This window comes from Agelaius tricolor, unplaced genomic scaffold (genome assembly GCF_023055355.1).
Source record: "Agelaius tricolor isolate 1412-34295 unplaced genomic scaffold, bAgeTri1.0.p SCAF_1, whole genome shotgun sequence".
Lineage (NCBI taxonomy): Eukaryota > Metazoa > Chordata > Aves > Passeriformes > Icteridae > Agelaius > Agelaius tricolor.
In genome coordinates this window covers 37,069,564-37,090,883 of record NW_027269261.1, presented here as the reverse complement: position 1 = coordinate 37,090,883, position 21,320 = coordinate 37,069,564, and the positions used below count along the sequence as shown (strand labels likewise).

Below are 21,320 nucleotides of genomic sequence, written 5' to 3'. Positions count from 1 at the left end.
TGTCCCCGCCGCGACGGTGCGCGGCGCCCGCGTTCTCTCCGTGTCCCCGTGTCCCCCAAGGCGCATGCGCGGAGCTGCGTCCCGGCCGCCCCGCTCGTCCCTCCCGTGGGTGGCCGGTGGCGCGCGCCCGCCGCCTCCGCCATGTCCGCCGAGCAGGTGAGCGGCCTCTGCGAGCAGCTGGTGAAGGCCGTGACCGTCATCATGGACCCGGCGTCCACGCAGCGGTACCGCCTGGAGGCCCTCAAGGTACGGCCCGGCCAGGGAGGGAGGGAGGGAGGGCGCCGGGCTCCGGCCACGCGGGCACCCCGTCCGCACGGCCCCGGGGCGGGCGAGAGCCTGTGCCGGTCCGGGCGTCCCGTGAAGTGCCGGGAGCCGTCAGCAGGCGGCGGGGGTCGGGCGGCCGCGTGTGCCCGGCGTGCTCTGCCAGGGCTGGGGCTGCCACCTCCTGCCCCGGTGTGTAACTGCGTGTGCGCTTCCCGGCCCTCCTCCCCTAGTTCTGTGAAGAATTCAAGGAAAAGTGCCCCATCTGCGTACCCTGCGGGCTGAAGCTGGCGGAGAAGACGCAGACGGCTATCGTCCGGCACTTCGGCCTGCAGATCCTGGAGCATGTGGTCAAGTAAGTCAGCTCGTCCCGTGCCGCCAAGCTTGGGAAGGGTCCTAGCCTGCCGCCACCCAGCTCTGGCGTGGGATCTGTGCCCATTCCGGCACCTCCCACCCCCGGGAGGCACTTTCAGGACGCAGGGAGTTTGTTCTGCAGCAGAGGACAGTTGCAGTCCTGCTCTGGATTTTTTTCTTATTCTGTAAAAGAAAGAGAGACTTGCTTTCCGGCAGGTTGGGAAGGTGAATTCACTGAGCTGTAAGACACGTTAACATCAAAAGATGAAAACAAGCACTGGGTTTCCAGTAGGTCTTTGCAGAGGTCTGTCGCTGGCCTCCTGCTAACAAAGAGGCTTTGTATTAGTTCAGTCCTGAGATTCCTTTCTCTGCCGCCTCTACAGACCTGATGCTTTGTGCTTTTGCTGCTGGTTCTGGTGTCTGTTGACCTCGGTGGGGCATGCCCATTTGCCAGCAGCAGTTTTAACTCAGCCCTTTCATGAAGGGATTGGGTGCTGGCAGAGGCAGGGAGGTGGTAGTGTCTCTAGTTTAGGTAAAGAAGCAATGGTTCCTTGAGAATTAAGTCAGAGATCCTTACAGATGTTTTGACTTGGTTTCTTTTTTGTTTATTTATTTTTAACAGATACCGTTGGAACAATATGCCTCGCCTAGAAAAAGTTTATCTAAAGAACAATGTTATGGGCCTCATATCCAGTGTAAGTACCTGCTCCCGCAGGCTGCCCTGAAATGTGAGAGCAAAAGTAAAAAATACTCCAGTTAATTAGCACAGAGGATCTGAATTCAGTTTTTCTTTTCATTGCTTTTTCACTTTGTGTCTCTAGTTGTTTCAGTGCTTTTCTCTGTCTTGTTAGGTGAACAGCTATGTTACCTCACATGGCAGGAAATTGTGAGGCTTGTATAACATATGTAGAGTATTTTTCTTTTCTTAGAAGGAAATTCAGTAGCTACAAATGTTCTTATCCTTTGCAAAAATACTAAAGCCGTTATCTTAGTTGTGTTTTCTCTGTTGTTGTGATTGCTGTCATGACCAAGGGACCTTCTTTTGAGGCGAATCCGTCTGGTTCCCAGAGTTTATTAGCTGTGGATACTTGGGAGCATAGGAGTATCATCTAAGGTAGTTGCAATGAAGAGCTGCCCAGTGTTGTGTTTTGCTTTGGTTTTAGTTTCTGTGGTTTAGAATGTTTGCAAACACTGTTTCCCAGGTCAGAGTTACAAATGCCTGATGCTTGCTGTTTTGTGTAACTGTCCCCTTTCTGTTACAGGGAACTCAAAGTATCCTGGAGGAGGAAAGTCACATTAAGGATGTGCTGTCTCGCATTGTGGTGGAGATGATCAAGCGGGAGTGGCCTCAGCACTGGCCTGACATGCTAAAGGAGCTGGATACCCTTTCCAAGCAAGGGGTATGAAACACAGCTGTCTGGTCTCTTTTGCTTGCTCTTAGGGTGGGGTTCATTCTTCCATCATCCTGAGAAAAATCTAACTCACTCATGGTCAAGTGAGACAGGTTGGTGATGGACTCAAAAATCCCTGTGAGATTAATCTATCTCGAGATGACTAGCAGGGAGAGCGACATCCTTCTGTTTTACTTTCTCAACATGAGACCTCTATCTTCATGCATGCTTGCTTTCTCTCCACATCTTTGAGCTAGTCTCTAGAAATTTTAATGTTTGGACTGTGCTGATGGAGTGTATTTCACTTTGGGACATCAGGAAACTCAGACAGAACTGGTGATGTTCATCCTCCTACGTTTGGCAGAGGATGTGGTGACTTTTCAAACTCTACCTACCCAGCGGCGACGAGATATCCAGCAAACCCTCACCCAGAACATGGAAAAGATCTTCAGCTTCCTACTAACTGCCCTGCAGCAGAATGTCAACAAGTACAGACTCATGGTAAGAGTCTCCTTCCCTTGGGTTTAGTTTGTGCTGGAAGCATTTAGGAATTGGGATGCAGCTGGCAAATTGTTGGGGAAGCAAGTGCAGAAACTGAAATCTGTTGCTGCCGCTCTGAGGTAGGGATCTGCTGTGGCCTGGGAAACTGGTGCTGATCAGAGAGACTGAACACACAAGGCTGATAGCATTAGTGTTGATACTTTGATTTTGCTAGTGTAAATGGCTTGAGTGGATTCATGCTTCATCCATGCTGTTGGAATGTGTGCTGGCAGTAGGGCTATACAGCTTAGCAAAATGAAGGTGTGGTTGTGGCAGAAACAGGTAATTTGGGATGGTTTATGTAACACACAGTGATTAAGAGATGCCATTCAGGAATCGCGTCTGCTCTCTCATGCTGCAGTCCTACATTTGAGGTGATGCACCAAAATGCATGAGTTTCTCATGTCTCATGTTTCTGGGCCTCTGGTCCTTTTCTCCAAGAGCTCAAGTCAGGAAGCCCTTTTTTTGCAAAGTTGCAGTGAAGAATGCTCTTCCTATTTTTGTGTAAACAGACTTCTTCCCCGAATTCTTACCTAGAATCAGAGATGTGCAGGTCAGTTACAATGGATGATGAAGGAGAGTCTCTACCCCCATCTGTTCCTGTGAAAAGGAAGTGGATTTGAGAGTGAAGCACAGTCGAGAAACCAAACTAGAAACTAGTTGCTTAGTCATATCTCGTATTCTTTTTTTCCATGAATTAAAATCCAGAGTTATACTAAATGTGAAACTGGGAAGCAATGAAAAACCCTTTTTCTCCGTGTGTTCTGTACACCTTCCTGATGCACTGTCAGGCAGAGCAACCCCCTATCCTGTAGAGCAGCCAGTTTTCTGTGCAGTTCATGGTGATGGGAGGGTGACCCTTGTGTGTTTTGTAGTCTGGTTGAAATGCATTTCCAGGTAAGGTTTGCATTGCAATGCTTGAGGCTCTGAAGTGTGGCTGCTTCCGCTAACGGTGGAATCTTTCTGATTGGCAAGGTTGGAGCACCCCAGGAACAAGAAGTCCTCACCTCTCCACAGGTTAGCAGATCTTTGGGCTATTTGTGCACAGGGTCGTTTCTGAGGGTTGGGTGTTCACCTGTCTGCACACAGACTGGGGGAGATGATGGATAGGTCCCCAAGCCCATAATAGTGTGCAGTGCTTATAAGTATGATGGATTAATAGATAAACATGTTTGTAAGGTGGGTCATATATGAGGTGTTTGGGACTCAAGCTGATTAAAAACATCACTGCAGTGAATAGGCCAGACCAAAAGCTTACAGTAGAAAGAAATACTTGTGGTGTCTTTGCAACTGAAAACCAAATCAAACAGTATCTGAGGGACTAGTTTGCATTAGACAAAAAGATGGTACAGGCAGTGCATTGTAGCTGTTAAGTGTCCTAGGCCTCAGAGTCAGGCTGTAAGTTGCTGCTCCAGCTCTCTCCAGCTGCCTTTCTGACCATGAACAAAACACCTTTTCAGACTTGAATCTTAAAAGCCACCAGCATCTTTTCAGAGTCTGGCTTTTGGGTGTAAGATGCTCTTAAAAGGACAAAAGCTTCTTTCCTGGAAGTCTCCAGGAAGTACCAAAATGCCTTTACTTCTTGTCTCCTGTGTCTCCCTGGTGCCTGCTGACTGGAGTGTTACCTTTTGGATGAGAAGGGAATTGTGGCTTAACTTGGCAATTCAGAGTCCTCTTATCTTACCTAGCTGGTGGCTGCAGAGGTGACTGTTGGCTGCAGCAATGTTCTGAGTGGGAGACTGTGATGCAGCCTCTTTTTTGGCTGTGTCCTTGAGGATAAGCCTGTACAGCAGTGGCTGGGTGGAAATGTGTGCTGTAGCTGTTACTTACCCTCTCTTATTTTCTTTTTCAGAAAACTGATTTGGCTCAGGAACCAAAGGTGAGTGGAGCTACATGAGAGTTAGCTCATTAGTAATTCTTAAGATTTAGGTTACTTAGAACTAGACTTTTCCTAGGCTTTTGAGTTGTTGCCTGCAGTTTCACACAGATGGATTTGTTCACACTTAATACAAACCCCTTGAGAAGAGACAAGTGAGGAGTGGCAGAAGGGTCCAAATCTCTCACTTTCTCAGGGGGGTTCTTGGTACTGTTATTTCAGGGAGTGGGTGGCTTTAGATGGGAATTGCTGTTTTTCTCTGGCTCTGACCTTGTACCTGCTCTCTGTTCACAGGCCCAGGCAAACTGTCGTGTGGGAATAGCAGCACTCAACACTTTGGCTGGCTACATTGACTGGGTAGCCCTAAGCCATATTACAGCAGACAACTGCAAGCTCTTGGAGATGTTGTGTCTGCTCCTAAATGAGCCTGAACTCCAAGTTGGAGCAGCAGAGTGCCTCCTGATTGCTGTCAGCAGGAAAGTGAGTTCTTCCTCTCTGACTCTTCTGGCTCCCTTTTATTATTCTCCTATATAATTCTTTAGACTGAGCAAGGCTATCTTTGCCTTTTTATCTGAGAATCAAAATTCAAATTTAGCTGATTCTGTTAAAGATACTTGGTGTGAATGTCACACCAGCACTATACACAGAGCAACCATTAGAACCCTCTCCAAATTCTGTGCTCACTTCTCCTTGCAGTTTGAACTTGGAGGTCTTCACTGACTTTTTACCCCCCACTTCCTACAACTGTGAAGTGGAAAATAGTGTCATCAGCTGTGTCACCTGGCAGCTCAGAGAAATGACAGCAGGATCTAAACAGGTGATTTTGACCCATTAATTCACAAGCAGCTGAGTGTCAAGGCTGAGTGTTTATCAGCTGCCTATAAATAATTAGCCAGTCTTCTGTGAATAAAAGATAATGTCTCAGGGTCAGTTTTGACATTTAAAGTTCCTGTGGTGGGATTGCTTGGAGACATTTTCTTAGATCAGATACCTTGGAATTTTGGAAAGTTTTTACTTCAGTCATATGTGGACTGTAAGCCCCTCCCTAGATGGAAAGAAAATTGTGACTCTCCTAATTTTGCTTGCAGATGGAAATAAATATTTATGTAGATGAGAATAAATAAGTTCTAATTGAAGCATGCGTTGTGTTTTGTGCGTAGGGTAAGCTGGAGGATCGGAAGCCTCTGATGGTCTTGTTTGGAGATGTTGCCATGCACTGCATCCTCTCTGCTGCCCAGTGAGTACCCTAGTGCTGCTGTGATTTCACACAATACTGCATACAAATGGCTTTGTAGGTGCAAAAGATACTGCTGCTTAAGCAAAGGAAGAGATAGGAGAGAACAAAACCACCATTTCTTTTGCAAAACCTGGAAAACCAGGGGTTTTTTTTTTCAAAACCCATAATTGAAAGACAAGGAGGTATAAATATCACAGCTCCCCGACTTTGTTTTAGCCTGAAGCTGATCCAGAGCAAGGACTCTTTCAAAGAGGCAATTTCAGAGGTTTTAGATGCCAATAAAGCAGTACTTCTTGATAATAGCAAAGAAAATCCCACTGTGATAAAATCAAATTGCTCTCGTCCTCTTTCTGTCTACAAGATAGACAGCAGTGTGGCTGTCAGCTACAGCATGAGTAACTGTGATCCTGTTTTTCCCCCTTCCCTCATTCCCAGGACAGCAGATGGAGAAGGCCTGGTGGAGAAGCACTATGTTTTCTTGAAGAGGCTTTGCCAAGTTTTGTGCGCGTTGGGCAGCCAGCTATGTGCGTTGCTAGTAAGTCTTTATTAATACCAACAGCAAACCTGGCAGGGCTAGTTTTTAGGGCTGGGGCTTGAGGCAACCCTGATCTAAGGTAGGACCAGGGTTCTCTCCCTGCATTTCCAAAAGGCAGAAATGGCTCTGCTTTTAAGTGGGTTAACTGTGTCCTACCAAGTCATAGGAATGTAGAATGGAGGGACCCTGATTGATGCTAGGGCTTTGCTGTCATCAAGAACCATTTCCTATAACCTCTGTAAAATGCTGAGCTTCACTGAAAATTGGTCAGGTTTTTAGCTGACTACTGCTACAGAAAATCTAGTCCAGGAAATTACTCTTCTATTGGAAGCCTTTTAAATTTCCCAATAAAAATAACTCAGAGAGTAGACCTGTCTGTTCTTCTACCAAGACTCTCTGAAGCTGAAGGAAGAAACAGGTTTTGTTCCTGCTGTTCATCTTTGTAATGCTTTGTGTCAATGTTGGGATGAAGATGCAAATTCATACTGTTCATGCCATGCTGGTGCTGAATTCCCACTCCCTCCATTCAGCTGAGTGCTTCTACAGTGAAGAGGGCAGGCTTGTTGAGAGATGTTATTTGTGAAGAGATTGAAGCAACCAGTCTGTAAAAGGGATAGAGCAAAGTAAAGTCTCATAGGGAGGGAAAGAAAAAAACAAAAACAACCTTTGAGAATTCATCCTTAAAATGAATGGACAGCATACCGAGTGCATTACTGCTTGCAGTGACTCCACTTGCTGTTAGGCAGTAGGAGCTGTTAATCCATAATGAAGTAATGAGATGGAGCTTGCTAATTCGGATTCACTTGGGAGAGGCAGCACTGAGCTGTACAATTTCAGGGATCTTGAGGGCACCAGATCATGTTATAATTTCTGAGAAGCAAAACCTTGAGTTTATGGCTCTGGGCAAAACTTAATTTCCTGACAAACTTCCAAGAAAGTTACTGGTCATGGATACCCATATACTAAATACACAAAATGGAGAAAATCTGGAGAAATTTAGTGAAATTATCTGGGTGTATTTTCCTGTGAAAATCATTGGTTTGAATTGTACTACTTTGGTACTGCTGTGTGGGTTTGACCCGATAGAAGTGAAATTGTGACTCATGATAGCAGCAGTGGTTGTAAAATTGGTTTTAATGGAGCTCCACTATGTGAGAAGTCACCTGTTACTCTTGAATGAGGGTGGTGGTGTCTCCAGCACCTCCAGGCTGGTCAACAGAACTTGATGTTCCTCGGGCTATACTGGTTTCAGAAAAAAATCAGTTGTTCAGTGTTTCTGTCTCTGCTCCTTTACAGTCTATGGCCTTGGATGTAGTGCTCCTGCTTTACCCTGAAACATACCATTTGTGAGCCCAGCCTGCCATAAAGTTAGTATTTTGTCTGAAATACTTCATGTTCCTCATAGGGCTCAGATTGTAATGTGGAAACGCCAGCCAACTTTGGGAAATACCTTGAGTCATTTTTAGCCTTCACAACCCATCCCAGCCAGGTATGTAAAGGGCTGAAAATTTCATGTGTGTCTGTGTGTGTGAATGCATAATTGAGCTAGCCTGTAGAAAACTACAGAACTTCAGCTGCTAAATATTGCTCTCTAGGCTTTCCATTTCAGCTGAAGGCCTGGAAGGCAGAGTGTTTTCTAGTCCATTACCACACCATCAGGAGCACTTCCTGACAGAGAACTGAGTAGAAAATGCAAAATTTGCAACCAGCCCTAGTATTAAAGATTTTTGGCTTTCTGGGAATTTGCAGTGTGCCTTCAATGTGCCTTGGCCTCAACTTAATAGTCAGTATAATTTGCTGTTGCTTTCTGATAGCAACACTTAATGTTAGCAGTGGAAATTCCAGCACTGAAATCCTGTTCTGCTTCTCTCTTTCCTCTCTTCTTCCCCCAGTTTCTGCGCTCTTCCACCCAGATCACATGGGGAGCCCTCTTTCGGCATGAAGTTCTGTCTCGTGACCCTTTGTTGCTGGCTGTTGTTCCCAAGTATCTCCGTGCATCCATGACCAACCTGGTGAAGGTATGTGGAAATCACAGGTGGTTTTGGGAAGGTGCCTGCTGAACATGGCCTGTGGTCATGGGGGAAGAAATGACATTTTTGTTGTGTTGTGGCCAAACATGAGCTCCAGGCTGCTGAGCACAGTTGTTATCTTGCTCCTTGCCTCCAGCCTTCATCTCCTTGAAGCTGGTGTTAGCTGTGATGGTTGACTTTTTTTCCTGACCTTTTCCACTTTGTCTCCAGGTGGGCTTTCCTTCCAAAGCAGACAGCCCCAGCTGTGAATACTCCCGTTTTGATTTTGACAGTGATGAGGACTTCAATGCTTTCTTCAACTGTAAGTTGCCATGACCTTTTCTGCATTCTGTTGTCTATCTGTCCTTCCTGCTTTTACTTCACTGGCTGAGCTTGGAGCCTAGCAGATTGGCTTGGCAGCTTCTATTTGTTTCTCAACTTTTTAAGTCTGGATCTTGGAGTAAATTAAGTTAGGATTTTCCTGGAGCAGCTCATGTGTTTAATTTTAGTATTTGCTGTTTTGCTGGCTGGTCAGATAGATGGCCTAATAGCATACTGGTGTCAAAGCACATGTGTCTTTTGGTCCCCTAGAGGAGGAAATTAAACAGCCTCAAGTCATGCTCAGGTTAAGAGAGGAAGGCAGCTTATAAAAGACTTTAGATGTCATTCCAGAAAGAATCTGTCTTGGTCCTGGTAGGAAGCTTCTGGTTTAGTACCAATAGCTAGAGCTGAGCAATTGCAATAGCCTAATTTAATAAGGATCTTAAACTAGTGCTGGATATTAGTGATTTTACTTTTTCTTTCATCTTCCCAAAACTGAAGTTGGTTCTCACTGGCTGGTGTCATTTGGTACTAACTTGGTGGGTGGGAGAATCCACGGAAGAAATTACATAAATTTTTACATTTTACATTTATGTCTAAAGATTTTAAGCGTTTCATTTTTATTGCTTACTAGATAGTTTTACTTATTCTAAGAAATCCTTTTGGATAGAAAATATAAAGTAGCTAAATGCACAAAGCCAGAATCTGAAATAGTTTTAGAGGGTTAAGTTATATTGAAGACATTACATATATAAGAATATATAACTAATTTGAAACACAAAATAAAATTACTTGGCAACGCAACTTTAATTAACAATGCAAGTTGCATTTGTGTAGTTAGCAGAGCTGGTTCTTTTGTGTGATCTTACACTGGAATATTTTGGAACAAGTGAAATTCTTGTTCTGTACTTTGTTTTTAGTATCTTTGAAACTGAAAACTAGGCAACTGGGCTTTGAGATCAAGTTTGTTTGTCATTAGTTGAATAATCTAGGGAAGTGTTTAGCTAAAGGAAGTGATAGTTATCTAATGGTGGTATTTAATCTCAGTATCTCCAGGTGCTCTGTAAGCAGCAATTGTTTATAGTTTGAAGCATATTTTAAATGAAGAATAGAGGCTTAATTGTGGTAAATTTGGTTGAGCATTGATGCCTTTTCCTGGTCTTAAAAAACTCAGAGCCAGACACTGTTAAGGGATAAAGGATTTTTACCGTGGGAAGGTAAAAGGTGCCACAATGCACCTTGGCAAAGTGGTGCACCAATAAGGATCCTTATTAAACCACCAAGGCAGAAACCCCTTATCCTTTAACCATGTCTGGCTCTCAATTTTTTAAGACCAGGAAAAGGCATCAGCATAGATTTTCATAATTCATACTGCATTTTAATTGTACCTTTTTTTAATGTTAGTATGTCATTTTTTCAGTCCGCTTAAATCACTTCAAAAATTGCCCATCCTGTTGTACCTGCTTTACTGGTTGTGTATCTGTGCCCACTACACAGCTGTTGCCAAAGCAGAAGTCCATAATGTTCGTGGCTCTGCAAAATTTGCAGCATCAGCTGGTTTCTTGGTGTGTGCTTTTTCCCTGCAGCTTTCCGAGCCCAGCAAGGAGAGGTGATGAGGATGGCTTGTCGTCTGGACCCTCTAACTGGCTTCCAAATGGCTGGTGAATGGCTGAAGTACCAACTCACAGCTCCTGTTGATACTGGACCCACGAACTGTAGGTTACCTCAAACATATTAGGGATATGGGATTTGTTTTTGTAATTAAAGCCAAGAAGAAATTTCTTGGCCTTTTTTTTTATTGATGTTGTTGGAATATTTTAAATGGTAGCCAAGACTCCATGGTAGATTTTAAGGATTTTAAGGTTTTTGCAAGTTAAAAGCAAAATGAAGTCAAACCCACCCCTTCCTTAATTTATCCCTTTGGAGTCTACATATGGAATAAGTAATGTAAAGCCTCCCCTTCTCCTTTCCTTCCCCCAAATCTCTCTGCAGAACAGGTACAGCTGTCCCTCTGATACAATTTTACAATTATTTGGGCCATTTTGTCTTTGTAACATATTTATTACTTTTGTTAGGGAAATTATGCCTATCTGGCAAATTCCTTGTCATTCTCTTTGCTTTCCCTGCTCTGAAGGAAGGCTGCTTGGTGCTCTGCAGAGTCACACCGAGGGCAGTCTTGCCTGCAGTGCTGAGTCTGGGCATGTGGTCTCCCTTCTTTTCCTTTCTGTGATCTGTTCATATTGCTCTGCACAGTACCTCAAAGGTTTATGCCTCAGGAGCCTTCACTTGAATTAAGCAAATCACACGGGATTACCTTAATTGCTCCCAGTGCATCCCTGCCAGGCATCTGCAGGGAGAGCTGTGTGCTTAAAATACTTGTGAGTGCTAAGGTGTTGCAGCACAGGAACTTACCAGGCTGCTGTTGAGGAGCGTGGTGAGAGCTCTGATTCTCTTCCTTTCAGCTAAGACAGGCGAAGGTCTCTGCTCCATCTTCTCTCCATCCTTTGTGCAGTGGGATGCCATGACCTTCTTCTCGGAGAGCGTCATCAGCCAGATGTTTCGAACCATGGATAAAGATGTATGTGTATCCCATGCTCCTGCCTTCTCTCCTGCCTGCTTCTGGGTCGACACCAGTGGGGTTTTGCAGTTCTCTTATCCTTGAGCAATTTGTAGTAGCTGGTTACCTCCATGCAAAACCCAGAATGTTTGGTGAGCCGTTCTCATGAGGAATAATGACCCTTCTTTTGATGACAACAAACTCATACTGTCTTAGTTTTGGACACTGTGGGATGAGAAGTCACCGGAGAGTGCTCAGGTGACATGCTTTTACATAGTGCCTTGCTAGAGGAGAAGAGATTACTTAAGGAAAAATTTCTTGAGTTTATTTAATTATCCTCTTTTTATTTCTAAGTAAATGAGAGAAACTATGCCCAGAGAGTAGGAGATAATTTCCTCTCTCTTGTTCAACAGCAGACAAATCAGAAGGATCAGTTTGATGTAGACTGACTTGATTTTTTTATTAGATTAAACTGCTCATATACTCATCAATCTAATCACAGTAGAGTAATTATATAGGTCAATACAGTTGGTTAAGCTTGAAATCTGTTGGACAATGTCAAGAGGAGAATTGGGAGACAGACTGAGAGAGGAAATTTGCCTTTCCTAGAAGTGTAAGCAATAGTATGGGGACTAGAGACTGACGTCTCCAGAGTGTCCTATCAACAGTGGCGATGCTGCTGTCTTTTTTGCCTTAGCCTTTTTCCTAGGTTTTGTAGGAAGTATGCTAGAGGTTGAAGTATTGAGTGTTGCCTCCCTTTTTCTTCCCTTTCTTTTTGCTATCTTTGTAGGAAATCCCTGTGAATGATGGCATAGATCTGCTGCAGCTTGTCCTTAATTTTGAAACAAAAGATCCTCTGATCCTGTCTTGTGTGCTCACCAATGTCTCTGCTCTCTTTCCGTTTGTCACTTACCGACCAGAATACCTCCCCCAAGTACTTTCCAAGGTAAGTACATGCAGACCCTGCTAAAATCATATCAGCTTTTTGTGGTGTAGGGCTCTTGGACTAAACTGTAGGAGTCAATCCTCTTGATGCTGCTGTCAGGGAAGGACTGTTCTTCATGTTAAAGATGGGAGAAACCAAGACTGAGGCTTGTCACAAGAAGAGTAATGTCAATTAACCCAAATTTTGTAGTTTTTACCCTTAAATCTTAGTATTAATTACATGCTCTGGCCATGTTTTATTTCAAGGCGTCACTGTATTGATGATTCATATTTCAGCTCACTCAGGGGTTCTTCACTGACTTCAGTGAAATTGCATTAAAATCCTTATTACTTGTTCCTTGAGCTCAAAGAGACATGAGTTCTAAATATTAACAAATGATACAGTTTTTTTAATTTTTCCTCCCTTTTCTCACAGCTATTTGCTTCTGTTACCTTTGAAGTTGTAGAAGAAAGTAAGGTACGTCTGAGTTATTATCTACTAATGAGTTGTAACAGTTGGATCAAATCATATTCTAGTGGAGAGAGCATCCTGAGTCTGAAGACTCTGCTGAAGTAGGCTTCTCAAGTATAGTTCTGCTCCTGAAAAAGCTGGGGGGTCTAGGTATTGCTGATCTCTGTGGTTGACATAGCCTACTAAGCTTTGGCTCACAAACTTAGAAGGGCACAGGTGTGCTCTAAGGCCAGTGCACTTAGTTCCCCAGTCATTACTGGCCTTCCTGAGAGTGAAATCCCTTCATTAGCTCTGGGTATTCTTTCAGTACTTGGCATAAATAGATGGCATTAAACCTGCCAGTTACCTAAGGAGTGCCTGGAGTCTTGAAGTAGTGAGTAAGAGCTATGGCATCCTCACTCCTGAAGTACAGCTTGTTTGAACATGGGCTGCTTGAATTGACTACTGCTTCAGAGGAAATTTGGTTAGTGCATGATTGTTTGGAGGGAGCAGGGCAGGCATGGAGATGTTTTTTTGATCTATGCTCAACAGTGCAGAAATTTATATGTAATGAATTTGTCTCTTGAAGATACCCTGCATTTGGCTGAACTTTTGTTTTGTTGCATTGAAGTTTGTTGTGTCTGTCCAGGCTCCTAGAACTCGAGCAGTGAAGAATGTCAGAAGGCATGCGTGCTCCTCAATCATAAAGATGTGCCGGGATTACCCTCAGCTTGTCCTGGTATGTAAATGCAGCTGTCACAAAGAGTCTTGGCCTCAGTTTCAGTTGGATTTTGTGGGATCTTCAACTTCCTTGGCTACAGTCTCTGCTTTCTTTGCAGGAGACATTCCTCCTGCACAAATGGCAAAGTGGTTCATTCCCTGTACTTCTTTTCTTCCCCACTGAAAAATTTTCTGCCTGAGGAATTGAATTGTAGATTGGTGGGTTAAATGTGAAAGGGGTGATACAAGCAGCACTGCATTGGTTTTATGGGAATGTTTGCTGAATGTCCATGTTATCACCTGTGTTGGTCTCAGTTAATTCCTTAGCTGAAGACTCTAGCATAGCTAATCACTAGATTTTCTTCTGTTACTTAAAATAATATAGGAAAAAAAGGGGAGCATTTGTTTTCTGGACGAGCTTGAGGATATTAGAAGACAAATACGTTTAAATTCCATGAGCTGTGTTTTGTTCATTTTTCTGAAGTAAACAGTCTCTGCATCCAACAATCTTTAGATGTGTTTCTGTGGAGTGGGACCTAGGATTATGGGAGGACCATAGGACATTGCTAGTTTAAACAAAGACATTTTTAAAGCATGTTAATTAAGGTAATTTAGAGGTTCCAGTCTGCATTCTGTAATTGGTGCTAAGAACTAATGGGTTGGTTTTTGTTCCACTTTATTGGTCCTTGAGCTATAACTATCTCTTTCCCAAACATCCTCAGTAGAAGAGCCAAGGACCCAGAGTTGCCCCAAAAGATGTTCAGAGGAGTTTGCTGAAGAGGATGATTGCTGATGTTTGTACAAAATTACGGATAGATATGGTGGCAACTGGAGAAGGAAGGGAGGAAGTGCAAGAATTCCTGTGGCACTCATTGTAACCATATGAGTTGTTACTTACCACAAGTAAAGAGATGGATGAATCCTGAGTCTGGCCAAAGAAGCAAGGTGCTTACCGTGAGCAAATAAAAGCATCAGAACTGTTTTGAGGTGTGACACTGCTGTAAGGGATAGAACTGCCTAGGGAGAGATTTCCTCTTATTTCAATCATTCTGGAGAGTTAAAGTAAAATAAATGCAGGATAATGATAGAGGGGTAGGGAAAAATGGAAGTTCTCTTAGACTGAACATGCAGAGAAATTTGAGTGTGAGGAGGAGATGGCTATGTTGAGAAAAGGTAACAGCCATTCTTCTCCAGCTGTACAGGACACCCCTTCTCTACCTCCCCCATGGCCCTCCTCCATACCAGATGCATGATGCTTTTCCACTTGGATATGTTTTCTAGCCAAACTTTGAGATGTTGTACAACCACGTGAAACAGCTGCTGTCAAATGAGCTCCTTCTGACACAGATGGAAAAGTGTGCTCTTATGGAGGCCCTTGTCCTCATCAGCAACCAGTTTAAAGACTATGAGCGACAGAAGGCTTTCCTGGAGGAGCTCATGGCTCCTGTGGCTGGCCTATGGCTCTCCCCAGAGATGCAGAGGTATGGGTTACTTTTCTTTCTGTTGGTCATTTCTTCTCCAGCTTAGAGCTGCAGGTGTTGAAGAGGTAATGCCCTGCCCAGTAAGGAAACACACAAGCCATAGGAGGGTGGTGGGCTGCCTCTTGACCTCCTCTGCTAAGGGCAGTGATTGTGATAATAGTTCTGCAGTTCAGAAACTGCCAACAGACTAAATGCTGTTTGCTGAAAATTTCTGGGTAAGAGTTGCTTAAGGTAATGAAGGAACATTCCCCAGCATGCTCAAAGCATTTGCAGAAAATAAGAAATAAAAGACATCCTTGCTCATCACCAGGAGAAGTGAAGAAGCCGAGTTCTTATTAAAACTGAGATGTCTTGCAGCTCTGGGTAGCTGGGCTTGCACAAGAGTTTTCCCAGAAGGGCTATCTTCATAAGAGATTTGAATCTTTTAGATGTCCACAGCCCAAGAGAACTGATAATGTTTGGAGAGTATACCCATCTCTGATGCTTTTCAGGCATGTTCCCATGTACAGGATGGAGTGCTACCTAGCCTCTCTAGCCTGCTCTGTATTTGTGAGGTGTTCATTGCCAGTGCAAAGCTCTGCTTAAATTGTCTGGTACAAACAATAATCCCATTGCTGTCTTCTGCTGCTGCCAGAGTCCTCTCAGATCCTGAAGCCTTTATATCCTACGTGGGTGCAGACAACAAAATTGCTGATCCAGTGTTGGAAGATCCTAGTGGCCTGAACCGGTCTAGAGTGAGTATCATTACCAGGAGAGGTGTAATCCTTAATGAAAGGAGACCTTCCTCCTTCCATCCCCATTTCTCTTGTGATTGCACACGTCTCCTGATCATGTACTTCTTTAGATTGCAGAACAACAGGCTGGCCTTTGCTCTTCTAACTACAATAAAGAGCATTCAGGCCATGCAAAATGACATTATTTATCAGAGTGAAGCAGACTGTTTTCTGCTCTTTGCTTATAATAGAGTTTGCTTTTTGGAGAAGCAATTCATTTGCATGATTTTTAGAAATATGGCACAGTGAATTGTGCTTTTTAAACCAGGCAGTATGGAAAACATTGTGCTCAGACTGGAGCACAGAATATAATTAAATTCATCTGAGGAGATTTGTGTTGAATTTTTAGTGTAAAGTCTTCACTTGAACAGCAAATGGAGTTGCTGTCCTCAGATCTGTAGAAGACACTGAAATGTAGTCCATAGAGTGATTTGGGGCTAATGCAGTTCTGTCATCTCAGAACCTGTATCTGTCCCAGCACTGCATCTTCCCTATGAAGGACACGAGGAACTGATGGTCTAGACCCTTACTTTTAGCAGCCTGCCTCGCTGCTTGCATGCTCTTGAGATGGTATGCATTGGTGCTTTGTCTGATAGTGAATTCCTAGGCCATCCTGCCATGGCCAGGGCTCTCTGAAGGTGATGGAGTACAGCATGATCATTTGCTGCATTTTCCTGGCAGCAAACTCACCAGAGTTTGTTCCTATCACCCGGTTAGGCTCATTCTAGAACATTCCCTTTGAGATGGGACAATGGTGTGTTTCTCTGAAAGCCTGTTGATTCAGACTGTGATTTGGCTAAGAAATCCTTTCTCCACATCTCTTGCTGCAGATAAGCTTTTGTGTGTACACTATTCTGGGAGTCGTGAAACGAGCTCGTTGGCCTGCTGCTACTGAAGAGGCAAAAGCTGGAGGGTTCTTTTTGGGATACCTGCCCAGTGGAACTCCAATGTACCGTAATCCCTGCACTGAGCAGGTCCTGAAGCTTTTTGACAATTTACTTGCTCTCATAAGGTGGGTCAAGTTGATTTGAAATCATTTCTGTTGGCTCTGAAAGCCAACCTGTGATAAATAAGTGGAATGCTCAGAGCATGGTTTGCCCAGTGAAGCCAGTGGGAATAGTGCTGGTGCCAGTGCCCAAGTACTGTTCCTGACTGCTCACAGTGGGGAATGGCACTGTGCAAACTGGTGCCTTCTGAGTGTTCATTGGCCTGGCCTGCAGGAGCCATCAAAGCTAATGGGAGCCACTGCTGTAGTTCTACCCCCCAGTTAATGATTTCTCAGCTAACATCTCTGCTCTGCCCTCAGCCCCTACAAGGCCACCTCTCCCGTCACCACCAGGGCAGTCCCAGCTCTCATCGCATCCGCTCGCGTTGTTCTCTCTTCAGTGTTAAATTAAGCTGGCTTGGCTGACCGTGAGCAGCAGCCTCCTGAAGCACTGTCTGCTCTTGCAATCAGTGGATGCATACTCTCAGGCTGTTGCTACCATGCAGTGCCTCTCTGCCTGTCACCAGTGGTGTGTCAGTCTGGGGCAGCAAGAGAAGGCAGAAAAGGGAAATCCTGAAGAGCATAGTTCCCAGAATTACAAAGGAGAAGTCTCTCTCAGGGCAACTCCTGACTCTGGGAGTTTGCCAGACTTATGGGACAATTTTGTGAGATAACATGTTACATACTTGAAAACTCACTGCTCTCTCCTTGGCAGGGGCCTCTTGAGAAAAAGTGTTTTCAGATCCACTTGGATTTTTCAGCTCCTGGGTTTGTAAGGGAAGGGGCTCTGTTGCCTGAGCTCTGTCTAGTCAATTATGTTTAGTAGTCACTGAGCTCAGGAATGTGCTGCTTCCTGAGAGAAGCAACATGCTGGACTGTTGGGACAAGCACATGCTGTCTTGGCCCACACTGGCAGTGTTCCTCATCCTCTGTAGCACAGTGTGTGGTACTTTGGCCAGTGACCAGGTAGACCTACAGACTTGTGCTTGAAGTGTTTTTGCCTTTTATCCTGGAAGGCTGAAGATCCTATTGATGAGCTTTTGGGAGAGGTTAGGTAGAGTTGTCCTGAGTAGTGGTAGCCTCATGCCATTTCTTCCAGTGCCTGCCACGTGTCATGTTGTGTGAGAGCAACTAAACCAGTGCCCAAGGTCTGAACAGGCTGCAACAGACATTTTTTCCTTGTGCAGTCACTGTTCCTCTCAGAACTTGTGCCTCAGTAAAATCACTTGGGATCCCTGTTGCAACAAGCTTAGGAAACTGTCATCCAACTTCTGTCACCGCTTCTGTGAAGAAGCAGAAACTCTGTGCCTGGATTTTAGCACCTCCAAAAGAACACAGGAGCTATATTCTCTATCCAGGATATAAAGAGGCTCCATGACTGGTTTGGTTTTTTTTTAAGATAATGCATCTGTGGTGTTCAAGCATCTCACCTGCAGACCAAAATATTTTCTGTATACATGATAGTAACCTGTACTTCACTCAGAGGAATCTGGGCTTTTCTTAAGCTGGATGCTCCAACAAGAACTAATGAATGATGTATTCAGAACAGTGGATCTTTATGCTTCATATTTTTCCATTGCTGCTGTTGGATATATAGGCCTCTCTTTGACAACTGCAAGCTCCTAGTTGTTCAGTGCAAGTGTTGATGATGATGCTTAAATCTTTTTGGCAAAGCTGGATCTTGTGCTGTGGAGATCCTGTTGTGTTCTTTGCTGACTTCAGGTGCTTTTTCCATGTATGTGGTCCTCAAGCCCTCTTTAATATGGATCACACAGGAGAATATGGAATCTGTAGCTGCCTGTCAGCAGGCAGGAGGTATGGGGATATGAGGAAGGCTGCCTGGCAGGAAAGCTGCCTGTTTTTAGGATGCTTCAGGGATGTAGTTACATTACTACCTGGGGATGGATGCTTCTCTGAGATCTGTGCCATGAGGCACCTTTCTGTATGGATAAGCAGCATCCAGTGTTGCCCATGTGCAACCCTGGGACAGAGGTATGGAAGTCCCTGCAGGCTGTGTGGGTTCTGTGTGAGCAGATGTGCAAGTAGCAGTAGCATGGATCCTGCTGAGCAGCTGGACTGGGCACCAAGTCAGGCACCAGTGTGCTAACAGAGGGGGTTTCCAGGCTGAGCAGGTGCTCTCTGGGTAGTGTGTGGCATTCTGCTGCTGTGTTAGCAGACAGAGGCAGTGAAGCTGTTAAGCCATTGGGCCTTTGCCAGGGTAGTAAGTAGCCTGAAGGGAGGTCGTGGGTGAGATCAAACTGAGAAGAACGAGGTAGTCCAGGTAATGGAATAATAAAGTAGCTTTGAGTGGCATCTTATTGTGCCTACCTGTATTTGTATCTGTGTTGGTAGCTGTGTTAAATGAATTATTTGGAGGTTGCTTTATTAATCACTGCTTGCAGTTTTCAGAGTAAGATTCTCCTGTCCTCTGTGGCACCTCATTTCATTTAGGTGTTTTCTAGCTTCTGGCTTAAAATGTTCACTCCTGAATTTAAACCCAAATCATGATTTTCAGCCACCTTGGTGCATTTCTGCAGTCAGTAGCTGCATGACCTGATTGGTGCAGAGCCTTTATTGTGCTGGGATTTTGCTCATGTTTTGTTGCAAATTAGGTGCTCAGGCTCAGCAAATGCTTTACTTAGACAAAGGCTTTTTTGGAACTCCTGATGATGAAATGCTGACATTGCTAAAGCATTAATGCTGGTGAAAGAATTCTTGGGTAGACATGGATGCTGTAGGCATTTTCATTGTAGGCAACTTTGGAAAAAGATTCTTCAGTCATGGACTGTCCGAAAGGACTCATCTTCTGGTTTAGAAGCTGTTCTCTCTAGGCATCAGATACTCTTTCTAGCAGAGCTGTGACCATCACTGAAAATTCCCCAAGTCCTGCCATATCCTTTGCTTGTCTTTTTTAAAGCATAAATGTCTCTTGAAATTAGTTTGTTGTCCTGTGTGTGGGGTGCCCAGGAGTGCTGATAAGTCTCAGCTGGAACATGCCTTGGGGCTACATCATCATACATGAGGGCTGTTGGATGCCTTTTTAACTCCCATAGGGAGTGGGTGGTTGGCCATCTTCTCTCCATTCCTACTGGGAACTTGCTAAAGTATTAAGAGAGCTTGCCCTGTAAGTGGGCATCTGCCTCCCAACTCTCCAACTTAAGAAAACGCTTCAAGGACTCTGGAACAACTAAGGACCATGACCTCCAGGATATGGCTGTCTGGCCTGTCCTGCTGGAGTTAGTGCTCTGTGATTTCAGGGTTCACCTTTGCAATTGCAGTCCCTGCATTTGCCCCACCTGCCTTCTGCCCAGCATGAGGCAAAGCCAACACTGACATGGAGTGGACAGGAGACATACAAGAGATTATTTTAGTGGATAGGTTTCAGGATAGCCTCAAGCAGAAATGTACAGCTTTTTGAGTCAGTGGGGCAGCATTAACCAGTGTGGAAGCTGGGCTGTTCCTTAGCCCTTTTTGGTAAAGCAGAATCAGCTTGTGCCCCTTTGAGGCCTGTTGCATGGTATAAGATCCAGCCCAGAATGAGAGTATGAGTCATTAAGAAGTCATTTCTATAGCTCTTTCTCATGAAGTTCACATACTTGCCTTCCTCATGTGCAGTGAGCAGGGGAGTATTTAACACTTGCAGAGAGAAACAGGCTAGCTGTGGTTTTGGAGCTTTCTGCAAAGGCAGGCAGACATCACTGCATCACAGTTGCCAGAATGATGAACATAGACCTTTAAAAAAAACCCCAAAACCCAATAATTACTACATGAGTGAAAGCTGAGACTCTGGAGAACATCCTGAGGTCTGTCCACCCTCCCTTCCCCCAGCCATTCCCATGTACCCCCTGCTTTGGGAAACGCTGCTGAGGGGGAGATACTGAGTTGCCCTTGATCACCTCTAGCAGCAGGTACAATGGCATTGCAGTTTTGGAGGAGGCTGCAGGATTTGTGCTGTGTGCAGCTGGCGACACCCAGAGTGGAGGTCTGAGATCTCAAAGGAGAGAGGTAGGTGAGAGAGACACCCCTGCCGAGTCCAGCTCTGAGTGTCAGTACCCTGGCTGAGAGAGGGGACCCATTTTGGCCTGGATGGCAAGAAGCAGCCACCCATGGCTGAATTGGTGGCCCTTGCAGACAGCTGACAGTGGCCACTTCCTATGATTTGGAACTGTTCCCAGCTGGATGTGTTGTCCAGGGCGCAGGTGTGCCTGCCATGAGTAACATCTCATCAGACTGATGTTCTCACTAGAGTCTCTCCAATCCCACCTGCCATTCTGGGGGCTGTGACCCATCCCTGAGGGGCAGTGTGTGTATTTTGGAGCTGAAGCAACCCCTCCCTCTGCAGGGGCCTTAGGTGCAGAAGACCTTTTGAGATGACAGAATCCGTGTCTTGTCAGTTTTAAAAATACATTCTCGGATCCCTTTGGCCAAGCTAATAAGTTGTTCTCAGCATCATCTGGAGAATTGCTGGGAGTTTTTGCTGCCGGTGCTTGCAAGGGGTGGGATGAACTGAAATAAGTGGAAGGGGCAGCCAGGAGATTCAGGACATGAGGTGGTGTCACTCCATGTCTCTGTTGGGTCAGCTTCCCCAATATTTTTGCAGGTGGGGAAGGGGGATCCCATGCACATGTGCGTGGTCTCACCTTCCTCATCATCTGCCTCAGAAGAGCTGTCCACAAGCTGAAGGAGAGGATTCCACTGTCAAGGGCAAAAAGGGGTTGATTTACATGAGTATAAACCAAGTGCTCTTCTGTTTCAGGACTCACAACAGCCTCTACACGCCAGAGATGGTGGCCAGGCTGGGGGATACATTTGCAAAGGCCTTGGACATGCTGGAGGTGGAGAAGAATGCCATTCTAGGTAAGAGGCTTCTCTTCAGGAGGAATGTGTGGGCAGATTTTTAGAGAT

The 21,320-nt window shown here is 44.9% G+C and overlaps 1 protein-coding gene across 4 annotated transcripts in view; it reads left to right on the top strand.

The window, feature by feature from the left end:
* Positions 1–4: 4 nt before the first annotated feature.
* Positions 5–21,320, top strand: part of XPO5 (exportin 5) — a 29,178-nt gene continuing 7,862 nt past the window's right edge. The window contains exons 1-22 of one of the 4 annotated variants that reach the window (XM_071430151.1): positions 5–246; positions 495–616; positions 1,238–1,310; positions 1,878–2,015; positions 2,325–2,507; positions 3,522–3,563; positions 4,399–4,425; positions 4,717–4,902; positions 5,583–5,659; positions 6,095–6,194; positions 7,600–7,683; positions 8,087–8,212; positions 8,435–8,525; positions 10,111–10,239; positions 10,987–11,102; positions 11,872–12,027; positions 12,442–12,483; positions 13,106–13,195; positions 14,458–14,657; positions 15,292–15,391; positions 16,261–16,442; positions 21,172–21,272. In XM_071430151.1, coding sequence (XP_071286252.1) covers positions 142–246; positions 495–616; positions 1,238–1,310; positions 1,878–2,015; positions 2,325–2,507; positions 3,522–3,563; positions 4,399–4,425; positions 4,717–4,902; positions 5,583–5,659; positions 6,095–6,194; positions 7,600–7,683; positions 8,087–8,212; positions 8,435–8,525; positions 10,111–10,239; positions 10,987–11,102; positions 11,872–12,027; positions 12,442–12,483; positions 13,106–13,195; positions 14,458–14,657; positions 15,292–15,391; positions 16,261–16,442; positions 21,172–21,272 — 2,470 coding nt within the window. In that variant the 5' untranslated portion in view covers positions 5–141. Of the gene's footprint in view, positions 247–494; positions 617–1,237; positions 1,311–1,877; positions 2,016–2,324; positions 2,508–3,521; positions 3,564–4,398; positions 4,426–4,716; positions 4,903–5,582; positions 5,660–6,094; positions 6,195–7,599; positions 7,684–8,086; positions 8,213–8,434; positions 8,526–10,110; positions 10,240–10,986; positions 11,103–11,871; positions 12,028–12,441; positions 12,484–13,087; positions 13,196–14,457; positions 14,658–15,291; positions 15,392–16,260; positions 16,443–21,171; positions 21,273–21,320 lie in introns of all 4 variants that reach the window. The other 3 variants (XM_071430141.1, XM_071430167.1, XM_071430159.1) reach the window with 3 other exon arrangements.